General features: G+C 46.9%; 1 protein-coding gene across 1 annotated transcript; it reads right to left on the bottom strand.

The window, feature by feature from the left end:
- Positions 1-3148: 3148 nt before the first annotated feature.
- On the bottom strand, positions 3149-11602 carry SLC25A5 (solute carrier family 25 member 5). The gene is made up of 4 exons (XM_081848173.1): positions 11333-11602; positions 6872-7358; positions 6610-6750; positions 3149-3540 (listed from the first exon to the last, which is right to left on the bottom strand). Exons 1-4 carry the CDS (start codon positions 11441-11443, stop codon positions 3383-3385), a joined length of 897 nt encoding a protein of 298 aa, XP_081704299.1. The 5' UTR covers positions 11444-11602; the 3' UTR covers positions 3149-3382.
- Between the last annotated feature and the right edge of the window lie 2616 nt (positions 11603-14218).

The following is a 14218-nucleotide window of genomic DNA, read 5'->3' as shown; positions in this document are numbered from 1 at the left end:
CCTTCTTAGCCATTGTGGGTTTTTCAAAAATAATCTAACTGGTTTATTGATGAAATCTTGCAGTTCTATTGATGACTAACCAACACATGGCCCAGCTCTCCACGATATTGCAATCAAGTGACGTGGCATAGCTGCTGAGAGCAGACGCAATGAGATCCCTCGTTAAAATTTCACCTCTGCTGTGATAGCACTAAATACCCTTGGGCTGCCCACTCTCTGCCAGCCTCCCACATCAGCCATATAGAGCTAAAAGTGGCCTGTTATACAGACTGTTGTAAGAATTACTAGACAACACATGCTCAGCCAAGCATTTGAGCAACAAGAAGACACTACTATTGTTTCTGCTTCTGATGTTGGAGCATTAGTGTTGCTGTTGCTGTAAGCCCAAGTAGCACCACCAAGGGGGGCGCCAGCTAATAGGAAACCTGAAGTTTGCAGAAGTACAAAATATATTTACGGGGAGAAACCCTAAGGAGGGGAAAACTCAGCAACAATCTGTTGAGGACTGAATGTGTTCACTGCTGGCTGGTTGATCAGGGGAAGAAAAGAAGAGACAAGAAAACCAGGTGTGGAACAGAATGAAGTACTGAAGAGATCATGGCTGACTGACTGGAACAGACACGCTCCACACCTCCAAGGTTTGTTGCAAGTCCTGCTTGCACAAAAGTATGTACAACCACACCTTTAAGTCCCCATCAGCTGGATGCTTAATGTTACCTGGAGTGCATCCCAAAATAGCATTGCAAGGGACCTTACTGGGTTTTCCCCTTGAAAGAAAAAAATAAGGAATATAATTATGTTAGTAATAGTTCTATATGCATTAGCATATATATAATAATGTGTGGAAGTGAAATTGATTACATTTAGTGTGCTATAATTATACCCTCTTTATTGCCCTCTTTATTTTTTTTCATGCACTTTTTCTTTCTTCACTTTATTTTTAAAAAAGAAAGGCACTTCCTGTTGTACATTTAACATGAAGGATTAATTTCAACCTCCAGTAGGAAGGAACTTGCCAAACTGGAAATCCCAATCCCAATGGCTTCTTTCCAATCCAAGCTGCAACACATGGCAAAGGAATCTGGGCCTTTTTGGAACGGGCAACCAGGGGACTTCAGCCAGCCATGTAAGCGTGAGGAAACTGCTGCATATCACTCATATCACAGTTGCAGAGAAGAGGAGGTGGTGGCTGTACAGTGAGGGAGCCATAGCTATGGTGTTGATTCCAGGTCAGCACACTTGCCAAGCCGGTCCTTGGAACTGAACTCTGTGTTAATGCTTTTTAACAATTATGGTCTCCATGTGTAGCCAAGTACTACACAATGAAACTTTCCGTCACTCAGACTGGTGAAGCAGGAAAGAAAATGGGAAGCGGTTTCCCTAGAGCATGGTAGAAGTATTTCATTCCCATTCCCCCAAGCTGCGAAGTTTGGGGTAGCCTTAGACATCAAATGTGTTTTGCTGCAATTATGTATTTGCAAGTATTGGTTCTAGCAGTTACTTTGGGAAAGTGTATGCTGAGTGCATTCATGTGTGTTTCTTGGTAGACTTATGGGGCTCAGCAGTAAAATAGCCACATCTTCTTCCAGGACTCTCAAGCAGATTTCTCACTGCCACCACAACCGAGATTTAGCATGCTGTAACCACTCAGTATGATCAGTCCTCAATGGAACATTTGCAATCTTTTCCCCCCTAATGGGGAATTAAAACAACTCATTCTTCTACAAACCTTGGGTTTTCCCTAACTTGCCAATTCTTCCTTGTTGTTTCTCCTGTGGCCCTGTTTTAGCTATAATATAATCCTCCCAGCACCTGCATTTACTCTATTGGTATAGAATAGAATCTATAAGTGAAATGAAGTCCTGCCAGTATGCTTCATGTTTGCATACTAGGCATAAAGTTAAATCTTACCTGTGAAATTTAAAGATAAAAGCCCCATGTTTATTTTCTTCTGTTTACATCTTAAAGCTTTATTTTTTTTTAAAAAAAACTCTAACAGGTCAATGGATTAGCTTTGCTTATAAACTGGGCTCTTAACAGAGTAGACACTATAATCTGGTATAGAAGTCAGTGCAATGTTGCCATTGCACATTTTGTCCAACAGGGCCCAAGACTACCCCAAATCTGAGATGCTGTATATTATATTGAGCCATAAAAGATGGGAAAGGGAAGGGTAGCACTTGGGCCAAGCCTATACAATGTTAAGTAACCCCCTAATTTAAAATCAGTCATACAATAAAAAAGGGAAAAGGTAGCATTCTTATTGACTGCTGCTAGCCTGGAAAGAATTATGTCCCCCAAACGCTGGAATCATGGTATCAAGAGGGATGCAGAATATAACTTCTGGAGAAGTTTAAACAAAAAGGTCTGTTCAATGGGCATGGGGAGAAAACTATGAATGATTTTCATGCCACCTGGAGTAGCTCCATCATCTATTGCTGCTAGACGTGAACATAATTGTAACTAACCTGTGACTTGCAGGTATTAACAGAAAGGTGATTTGGGATGAATGAAGATGGCTTTTATATTTTCTCCTGGATCTTGTAACCTTAACTTCCCAATACAGTACGTGAGTAATTCTAAACAGTTGCTTGGGCTATTGTTTTATATTAGTTTTTGCAGAACTAAGAAGTAAAATTATCAATTCCTGGACAATTAGCCGTTCATAAAATACCACTCATTATCCTTCTTCCTGAAGCCAGCATCAGTATTGTTGGATACCTTGCTAAGGCCCACCTGCTTCCAAGTGGCCAATCAGTGCCTCCTCCTGCTTGCTCCTGTCACTGCTTGTGTGCTTGGAGAGCAGATTTGGCTCACACTCTCCCTCTGGGTGATTATGCCAGTGGGGCTCAGAAGACAAAGCTATGTAAATTGGTAGAGGTGGCCAGGGCAAGGAGGCAGGTTCACTAGGAGAAGGACCAATCAAGGTCATTTTACTCAAGCCCCGCCCCCCCAGAAAGCCCCATAGCAAGCACTAAAGCTCCATGCTTCAAAATATACTGCAAAAATAAAACCACCACCGTTATTAAGTCTTCCCAGACAGATGCAATCCACATAATACTGGCACCATTGGCAAAATGCTCATCGATTTAACGGTACGACTCAAAGCGGTGGATAATTCAAGTTATTAATGACAGAATCAAAGCACTTTTGTTTCTGTTTTTAAATTTAAATTTTATTTATCTCAAACTTATTTTAACAGAAGTGACTGAACAAAAATAAAGTTTGAGTCCCATTGTCAGGGGAACAACTTGATAAATGGATCAGGCAAGTAGAACTGTGGCCCTCTGCCAACCAGTAGAAACCTCAGTAGGAACTGATAAATAGTTTTGACGCAGTCCATGAACATAACATAGTAAGTGCCATCCGGGAGGGGAGCAGCTTATGTGTATTTCTTGATTTCGTCATACAAGACTAGGACAAAAGCACCACCCATTCCTCTGAGGACGTTGGACCAAGCACCCTTGAAGAAAGCCTTGCCTCCTTCGTCACGGGCAATCTTCTTCCAGCAATCAATTGTACCAGAGTACATGATGTCAGCTAAAGAAGAAAAGAGAAAGAAAACTTGGCATGGGAGAGCAAGTGATTCTTTTGATGCATATTGCAATCCTGCTGTTCTGTTTGGCTTCCACACACATATTGATTTGTGCAGCATGAATGCATGCAAAACATGAATTTAGGACAAAGCCCCAGGAAGTCTACCATGCAACATGGGGGGGGGGGACAGGAATGGAGTAAAGTGGAATCAGGGCTGAGATAAGGAAGGAATAGGCTTAGTTATGGACTAAGTCATTAGCAGGGCAAGGAAACTAGAGGGCTGAGCCAAAGGCAAGAGCGGTGAAGACATAGTACTCTTACATCCCACTATCTACCATGTTTACTTTGCGTTCAGGGTAAAAATACCTAACACCAGTGGCAGGTCTACATTAGGGGGTCCATGAAGCTGGAACTGTTATGGGGGCCCCATCGCAAACAGCAACGAGGTCTGGGTAACTACTGTTACCTTCTTCAATGGGGTTGTTCCACAACAGATCACAATTTTTATTTTTATTTTATTAACTACTGCATCTCAGATTTTGGTTAAAATTTCTGTACTGTGGTACCTCAGGTTAAAAATGTAATTCGTTCTGGAGGTCCATTCTTAAACTGAAACTGCTCTTAACCTGAGGTACCACTTTAGCTAATGGGGCCTCCCTCCCGCTGCCACCAGAGCATGATTTCTGTTCTCATCCTGAAGCAAACTTCTTAACCCGAGGTACTATTTCTGGGTTAGCGGAGTCTGTAACCTGAAGCATCTGTAACCTGATGCGTCTGTAACCTGAAGCATCTGTAACCTGAGGTACCACTGTACTGGATTATCTCACGTATCAAAGTCACTGGTGTGAACAATTTTTTTCCTATGCCTTATAGTTTTCCAGTTGTGGAACTCAAAATAGGTCTACTAGACCCAAAAATTTTAAGCAACGTGGACTAAAGTAACTTCTGGGACACTTCTGGATTTAGGGGCCCCAAAATTTAAGCTTCATTAGTTTTATGGTAGATCTGTCCCTGTTCAACAAACCTACTTCTGGGATAATCTGCAGCAGTTCACCAGAGGGGTAGGAAGTGGAACAAAATTCTCCCATTGGCTGAGTGTGCTAGCCATTCAAGGCCACTTATTACCACATGTAGCCAAACAGAAATAAGGATCTAATACTGTAGCACATATTTAAAGGGAAAAGAGTGCCTAGGAACATAGGAAGTTAGTAAAGGTAAAGGGACCCCTGACCATTAGGTCCAGTCGTGGCTGACTCTGGGGTTGCAGTGCTCATCTTGCTTTATTGGCCGAGGGAGCCGGCATACAGCTTCCGGGTCATGTGGCCAGCAGGACTAAGCCGCTTCTGGTGAATCAGAGCAGCACACGGAAACGTCGTTTACCTTCCTGCCGGAGCGGTACCTATTTATCTACTTGCACTTTGACGTGCTTTCGAACTGCGAGGTTGGCAGGAGCAGGTGATTCAAACCGCTGACCTTCTGATTGGCAAGTCCTAGTCTCTGTGGTTTAACCCACAGCGCCACCCACATCCCTTACATAGGAAGTTGCCTTGTACCAAATCAGATCACTGGTTCACCTAGCTCAGTGCTGTCCACACTGGCTGTCCTCAGTTCTCTAGGGTTTCAGTCAGGAATCTTTTCCAGCACTACCTGGCGATCCCAGGGATCAAATGCATGCAAAGTAGGCATTCTTCTGCAGAGCTACAGCCTTTCGAGCCACTCATCTTGCAAAGCATGATAAAATGTGTTTTCCTTTAGTTAATGGCCGCATGTTTGGAATTTGTATAGATTGCAGTGCTTGTGGTCTGTACAAATTGGAAGTACTTATCAAAAGTACCCTGTAGTGGTAAAGAATGCTTTCCCTCTTAAACTATCCAACCCTCTAATTATTCTGGAAGCTTTTGAAGGGAGAAATGGACAGATGCTAGGAGCTTGTATTAAATGGTGAAACTGAGGTGCATGAGTTTACTTGACTTGGTCATACAGCAGGTGAACTGGATGACAGAATGTATCTAAAGGACATTTAGCCCATCTGCTCTCACATGATAGAAACCCCCTGGCTCTCTATTGCTGAAGAGATCACTAAAGGAGCAAAAGACAGGCCAAAGAGTCAGCTTTACCCTGGCTTCCAGAAGTCTAGCATCTTCCTCAAATTTCTAGGTCTTGCATTTCTCCTATAGGATTTCTTATTCTGAAGTAGAACTTGCAGCTAACATGACAGACCCATCAGCCAACATATGCCTATGTTCAATCTATTCTAATAAAATTTAGAGAGACTCCAGAAGGCAGTGTGGCTCTTTTTCTTTTATAAACCAGTCCCTCTGTCCTTTAGCAAGAAACATCCCTTCCACAACACTCCATTTACCTGCGTGAAGTTTCAGAACAAAGTTGGTCATCTACAAGAATTGCATGCTTTTATCTGAAACAAGCTCTAGCTATGATTTCCACCAAGGAAAACCAGGTAGTAGAGCCAAGCTTGAACTTAAGATATTATCATCAGCAAGAACCAACAATACATAGCTAGAAGGGACACACTTTCAGTCTGGTAAAGTAGACAATGCATTGTGCCCCCAAAACATGTCTGCTAGGTAAAGGGAAAGGACCCCTGGACAGTTAAGTCCAGTCAAAGGAGACTATGGGGTTGCGATGCTCATCTCACTTTCAGGCTGAGGGAGCTGGCATTTGTGCAAAGACAGATTTCCAGGTCATGTGGCCAGCATGACTAAACCGTTTATGGTGCAACAGAACATCGTGATGGAAGCCAAAGTGCACAGAAACACCACAGTGGTACTTATTTATCTACTTGCACTGGTGTGCTTTTGAACTAGGTTGGCAGGAGCTGGGACAGAGCAACAGGAGCTCACTCAGACGTGGGGATTCGAACTGCCAACCTTCTGATCAGCAAGGCCGAGAGGCTCAGTAGTTTAGACCTTAGCACCACCCATGTCCCTGCTAGGTATACAGCCACAGGTCCCACATATGTGGGACTGTGCAGACATCACAGAGGTGGCAAAAAGATCTAGCAAAACCACCAGCTGTGCTTTCTGTGCTCCCTGCAGAAGCTTTGATACTTACCACCTTTGCGACCAGATTGCATCATCATACGCCGCCGAACTGTATCAAAGGGATAAGAGGTCAGGCCAGCAACAGCAGTAACTGACTGAGCAATCATCCAGCTAATCAAGATGTGTGTGTTCTTTGGATCAGGAAGCATCCCTGTGAAGTGAAGAAATCAGAAATAAGGGGAATGCTGTTCTTGAGCATCCATACTTCCAAACTTTGAATGGGAAGCCAATAAAACTACCAAAAGGCCCCAGCAAAACCCCAAGAAAATTACCTTTTGCAGTATCGTAGATACCAAAATAAGCAGCTCTGTAGATAATGATGCCTTGGACAGAGACGTTGAAGCCTTGGTACAGTCCCCGAAGGCCGTCCGACTTGAAGATTTTGACCAGGCAGTCTCCAAGCCCCTTGAATTCACGCTCAGCCCCAGCTTTCCCCACATCAGCTGCTAGACGGGTTCGGGCGAAGTCGAGAGGGTAGACAAAGCACAGAGAGGTAGCACCAGCAGCACCACCAGATGCCAAGTTTCCAGCAAAGTAACGCCAGAACTGGGTTCTTTTGTCAACGCCACCCAGGAAGATCTGCTTGTATTTGTCTTTGAAAGCAAAGTTGAGGGCCTGTGTGGGGAAGTATCTGATAACGTTGGCCAAGTTACCACGCCAGAAGGACAGGAAACCTTGCTCTCGAGGGATCCGGACCACACAGTCAATGATGCCCTTGTATTGCTTGTCTGCTGTGATCTGCATACTCGCATGTTGCACCTGCCAAAATGGAAAGTGGACGTTAAGTCTGGCTGCATAGTTAGTGACATAATCCATAGCAAACCATAGCTGATGTTAACCATGGTTCATAAAAGGTAAAGGTACCCCTGACCATTACGTCCAGTCGCAGACGACTCTGGGGTTGCATGCTCATCTCGCTCTATAGGCCAGGGGAGCCGGCGTTTGTCCGCAAGACTAACCTGCTTCTGGCGAACCAGAGCAGAGCACAGAAACACCATTTACCTTCCCGCTGATACGGTACCTATTTATCTACTTGCACTTGATATGCATTCGAACTGCTAGGTGGCCAGGAGCTGGGACCAAACAACGGGAGCTCACCCCGTCGAGGGGATTTGAACTGCTGACCTTCCAATTGGCAAGCCCTAGGCTCTGGTTTAGACCACAGCACCACCCGTGTCCCATACCATGGTTCATAAACCATGGTTAAAACAGAGGTGTCTTGCAGACTATCATTTTAACCATGACATGCTATGCCACAACTGGATATATCTCTCTGTAGTCTTCTCCTTAGGCTCCTAAATACTATCCCAAAAACCCTTTCACTGCCAATGCCTCAATGTTCACTGGCAATGTGGCTCTTCCTGAGCTTAAGAAATCTAGCATAGTTGCTCATTTTTCTCCAGAATATGGACCAAAGCTCTAACTTAGCCGGGGGGGGGGAGGTCCTGTGGCCCTTCTAGATATATACAGGTAAATGGACCCCTGACCATTAGGTCCAGTTGTGACTGACTGTGGGGTTGCGGTGCTCATCTTGCTTTAGTGGAAGAGGGAGCCGGCGTACAGCTTCCAAGGCATGTGGCCAGCATGACTAAGCTGCTTCTGGTGAACCAGAGCAGCGCATGGAAACGCCGTTTACCTTCCCGCCGGAGCGGTACCTATTTATCTACTTGCACTTTGACGTGCTTTCAAACTGCTAGGTTGGCAGGAGCAGGGACCGAGCAATGGGAGCTCACCCTGTTGCGGGGATTCGAACCGCCGACCTCCTGATCGGCAAGTCCTAGGCTCTGTGGTTTAACCCACAGCGCCACCCGCGTCCCTTTCTCTAGATATATACTTAAACATATATTTTAAACAATAGAACAATCAGTATCAAGATATGTGAGAAAACATAGTACATCATTCTTTACACACAGAATCAGAGTTGGAAGGGACCCTGACAATAATCTAGTTGAACCCCCTGCAATACAAAAATATGCAGGTGTCCCATACAGGAATCAAACCTGCAACCTTAGCATTATCAGCACCATGCTCTAACCAACTGAACTGTCCAGAGACACTGGAAGTTACAGTTTAAATACTCAAATACAGGCACGTCACCCATGTGATAATGAAGATTAATATAACAGATGTTGTGGCGATATTTATTTCCAGAAGAAGACTACTGGCTGCCACTTGAACTCCAACTCCCCTCATTCCCAACTGTTGGGCTGGGGGAGGCTGGAGGGCCATAAGTTCCCGATGCCTGCTGTAACCGAATAAAGGGAGGTTATTGGGGAAACCAAGTAGCACACAGCAAGGCTCAAGTTAGAAGTATCATGTTACAGGGCCTAAATCATTCTTTCTGACTCACAAGTACAGCAAGCAGGGCCTGTGCATTTTTCTTCCACCATTTAGAACTACAGTGGTACCTTGATTGTCAAATTTAATCCATTCCGGGAGTCCATTCAACTCCCGGAACCATTCGAAAACCAAGGTGTGGTTTCTGATTGGCTGCAGGAGCTTCCTGCACTTAATTGGAAGCCACGTCGGACGTTCGGCTTCCAAAAAATGTTTGCAAACTGGAACACTTACTTCCAGGGTTGCGGTGTTCGGGAGCCAAGCTGTTCAACAACCAAGGTACCACTGTACACACTGATGACTAAGAATTAAGTTTCAGTTTCTTCTTTCCGGCCTATTGCAATAGGAGAAAGACCTTGAATGCCCCTTTTGTCCTTTCTAGGCACACTTGACCCAGGCCTAATCACAAACCATCATTTTCAGACCTATGTTAACATAAAGTTTAGGTGCAATTTTTTTGCCTCTGAGGCATGAAAGCAAAAGTGATCACCATGGACTCGAAGTAAGCTTCAGGAAAACACCAGGCCTTCAGGCAGAGATTAAACTTTAGCTTAACAAGACAAGAGAGAGGTAGGCTTAAAAAAAGAAGAATAGAATAGAATCTCAGTCCGATAAGAGAATCCTGTATCCTTGCTGAACCTAATGGCTACCTGATAGGTCATCTCTCAAATCTGTATTCAGGCTCCATTCTATTTAGCCTCTGGCAAGATAGCCAGACAATGCCTGTAATCCAGCCAATGATAACTTCATTGCAAGGTGACCTCTTTTACAAGGGGTTGTGCCCAGATCATCAAGGTGTTCCAGATCTCATAAAGGCCCCAAGGTGCCACAGGAGGGACTGGAAGGTGACACGACAAACCCGTGTCCCAAATAAAATGGCCAACACATCTCAACTTCCCATCTACCATCTCTGGCAACTGGCAGCTCTTGCGAGTTCTCCTTAAGGAGCCTGATCTGGCCCTCCTGTCTCTAGTTGCAGACCCCTACCATAGGTTATGATCAGTACTTTCAATCCATCCACATGACCTTGACAGGCCTTCTCTTGCTGCAACACCCTAGTTTTGGGAAGGCAAGTTTAATTAAATTTTGACATTTTACTCTCGCGTATGCAGGGAGCCAATCTGTTGATGAAGCAACAAGAATACAAAGACCTGTCAGGTGGCCCATTTATGTAGCAAGACAGTTTCAACTTGGTGTCCATTAGAGATTTGCCTTCAAGGTCACCTGCCCAAACTTTTGGGTTTGATTCTTTGAAATAAAACCTTCAGTAAGATTTTTATGGAGTTTTGAGTTTTTATCACAGGTTTTAGCACCATGTGCTATATGCTTCCTTCTCATTTACACAGCCAGGTAAGCTCCAAAGAGGCTCCACTTCAAAGACCTTGGGCTTTGCCCAAAAGCAATGGCACGTTGGAGGGGATGAAGTGCCACCTTCGTGCCTCCTCGAATCCCGAGGCTTGGATGCAGCCACGTTGCCAAGTGGCAGGTTGCCCGCAACGGTAGCAGAGAGAAAGGGAAGCCAGGCTCTCTGCGGGGACAGGCCGCGATTTACTCGCGTTGCCCTTCCTTGCCAGCCTCTCCTTCCCCCGCAACTAATCCAACGCCAGGCGGGGATTTGCATAAGCGGAACTAGTTTTCGCCAGCAGCAGCTCCGACGCAAACTGCCAACGAGCGTGGGGTTTCCTCCCCTTCGACCGGCACGTTTAAAGGGGGGAAAAAGAACTGCGTGTTCCTTTTGGTACGGGGGCGGGCAGAGGTCGACCGCTTGCCTCGGACCGTCACCACGGCCTGGGCCATAGGAAACCCCGATCACAAGCCTAGCATAGAATTTTAGGGCTGATCTTAGATGCCAGAGAAAGCTGCGGCCCACTCTCTCTACCTGGGTCAGCAAGAGCCTTTTTCCTGGGCAAGCGGAAGGGCAGGCGCAGAACTGAGGCTGGAAATCTAATTTTGTTGCTGTCTTGGGTTCAAAGGCAGGGAACAAAGGATGCTCCGGCCTGCATCTCCTTGGCGCGACCTTGGTGGGGAAGGCAGGGAAGAGAACCGCGGCTTTTTAAAAAAACTCCCTCGCATCTCCTCGGAGCTGGGATAAGCCACGAGGCCGCAGCGCTTCAGACAAAGGCAGAGCGCAGGATCAGCCTGTCGCGCCATAGCGCACGGAACGTCCTAGCGCACTCAGGACAAAGGAGGCCTTTCAACTCAGTCGACCCGCCTATGACCTCTTTTGAGGAATCCCTGCCCGGCCCCCTCGTCGTCCCCAGCAGACTTCAAAGCCAGTGAGAGCCACCACTTAAAAGATCCCCTTCTTTCTTCCCCCCACCCTCTCCAAATCGTTTCCACCGTTCTCCATCGAAAGGCGCGCGGTTCCACCCACCCAGCCACCCACCCCGTGGTACCTGAAGAAGCAACTTGACTCTCTCGATGGGGGCTACCGCTGTCTTGGAGATCGCGGCTGCCACGCCGCCCGCCAAGAAATCTTTCATGAAAGAAATAGCCGCGTCAGTCATGATGCCGGTGGGAAGAAGGTTGAGCGCTCGGGGAAAAAGTGAAACAAAAACTGCTTTAAGATCCGATCGGAAGAGAAGACGTAGGGAGGGGAGATGGCTGCACAAACGTAGATGGAAGGCAGGCTGCCGGCTCACTGAGACCGAGCAAATTAAATGGCCGGTTTTTATACCGCGCAGGCTTTAACGTGGGAACAGAGGGAGGGAGGGGAAACGCGGGCATCTACGTACAGCCGCTTCCCAGTGCCCTGATTGGACCCGAGCTGGAGGGAGGAACCGCAGAGAGAACTGCGGTGGCAATGTGTGAGGGTGGGGGAGTTCTGTGCTCCTTCCTCTTGAGAGACCCTTGACAGCCAGGGAGTGGGTGGGCCTTGGCTGCCTATGATGCCTTAATACAAGGAAGCCCCGATCCTAAGTTGCCAAGGCTTGCAGCGGATGGGGCGCTTTGGTAGAAGCGCGCGATGGAGATTGGCTATAACCTTGGAAGGTGGGGGCAGGGCTTCGCTTACGGAATGATGTGGGGTGGGTTTGCACCTGGGTGACGTGCGATGACACAGACGGGGTGTTCCCCAGGCAACCTCAGGAAGGAACAGGCTGTGTGTCCTTAAATGCATTTTCTGGCTGACAGGAGCAAGGTGGAATCGGTGTCCTTCAATAAGAACAGCCCTACTGGGACAGGGGCAAATGGGGCTCGTGGACCTGGGAAAGTAGGAGAAGGCAACTCCTGCAGCCCAGCTGGTACCAAACGTATTGCTCTGCTTTCCCTTGGACCACATCAGGGAAGCCAAGAGGAGGGTCTTGTCATCTGGGCAGCCTAGGACCTCCATACATGCTGTCCAGCAGGGGTGCCAACTTGAATAAAATATTGGGGGGGGGGAGCAGACAAGCCCCACCCTGCATAATTGATCACATGATGTGGTGCACACACACCACTTGAATGACAATGTCCATCAACATGGAGGGAGGGATATTTTACTGGGAGGGCAGAAGAGACCTCAGCCCATAGAAGTTGCCTCCTATGCTGCCCAGGCTTGCTAACTCAGCAAAAACAACACAGGAGACAGTGGTTATGAGTTACCGGTCTCTGCAGCCACAGCAGGCGCTGTGGTTCTCCAGCGGGTTTGACTTCATCCCCATTGTGTGCGCTCCATTGTCTCTCGAGACAGATACCAACAACTGGATCAGGTCAATAGACCACTTAGTTCAGCATCCTGTTGTTGCACTGGTCAGCCCGATGCCTACGGGACGTCCACAAGCAGGATCTGAAGGTGCAACAGCAACCTCCCCACCTGCAATTCCAAGCAACAGGTAGAGGCATGATGCCTCAAGGTGTGTACTCTGACAGTGGAGGCTGGTGAATTAGAGCACTGTTTCCCAACGTTGGGTCTTCAGCTCTTTTTGGACTACAACTCCCATCATCCCTAGCTAGCAAGACCAGTGGTCAGGGATGATGAGAATTGTAGTCCAAAAGCAGTTGCAGACCCAAGGTTGGGAAACACTGAATTAGAGCATGTGGCACACTGTCCCCACCAAACACATTCCACCCTCAGCCAGCCCCCACCTGCCTCATTCCTTACAACCAGCAGAGGATGGCATTGCTTGCCAGCTTCCTCCTCCATAGTGTCAGTGTTACTGTCACAAACTGGTGGGAGGATCCAGCTGGGGAACCCCCAAGGGAAGAAGGCTCAGAGCCTGGTGAGTGGTGATGGGACGATGATCAGTGGTCAGGGGGAGAAGAGGGAGAAGACTGTGTAACATGGCTTAGTGAGCGGGGAGAGCCCGTGGCAGAGAGAAGCCCAGAATCAGTGGCAGATGCAGAAGCAGGAGGGTGGAAGTGGGGACGCCAAGAAGCAGACATGAGTCGGGCTGGTGAAAAATCAAGGGTGTCTTCCTTTCCTGCTGCAACATGCTCCCTTCCCCCCTTGTCTCCCAGAACCAAAAGAGGCACGGGTGGAGTAGAGGTTCACTACATGTAAGCAGAGTCTGATTGCTCGGGTAAAGCCCTGACTGTGGGGAGCAGGGACTTTCAGTCTTGGCAACTGAGTTTCATGGAGTATGAGTACCGGGAATGAGCTGCTATGCTTGTTGGCCTGACACTCAAATCAAGTAAGTGAAGATTGTGGGTTTTTTTCTAATAAAGAGTTAACTCCATCTTTGACCAGCATGCTTGTGTGACCGGCATGCTTGTAGAACTGAGCAGAGAGGGAAGAAACAGAAGTAGAATTAATTGGATCTGCCTGTCATCTGCTCCAGCTCCATTTGCTGTTGGGTACCCTGTCTTCTGCCCTACCAGCCCCAATGGATGTCAGGCAGTCACCAATGCCCTCTGATGATGCCTTCTGCTTGCCTGGATTGATAGAAGGACATTTGTGTGTCTGTGTGTCTAGAAACTAGGTAACATTTACATTCATTGCTTTGCCTATGGACCTTCCCATACATGGCATGTGGCCCTAGGAATATTGCCCAGAAAGGACTGGGGCACCCTTGGTGTTGCTAGGGTCTGGCCTGCCTACAAGAACCCATTTCAGTAATACAGTAGTGAGACTTCCAATAAAACTGATCCTTTTGTTCTGCACAGATGCAAAAGACATTTACAGCATTCCTGTTCCTCTTTAGTATATATGTAGAAGTGGGGATTTTGGCATAGCTGGCTTCTCCTATCCTTGTATGACAAAATTCCCTCTTCTTTGCACATATGAATATGAGAGAGAACTGGGACAAAGCAGCACTGCAACTCTTTAACCACATCATCATTTTGCACTTTTTTTTCCTGGAAAA

Source organism: Podarcis erhardii (genome assembly GCF_964252035.2).
Source record: "Podarcis erhardii genome assembly, chromosome: Z".
Lineage (NCBI taxonomy): Eukaryota > Metazoa > Chordata > Lepidosauria > Squamata > Lacertidae > Podarcis > Podarcis erhardii.
Note: the sequence above shows the minus strand (reverse complement) of the source record. Positions and strands in the feature narration are given on the sequence as shown.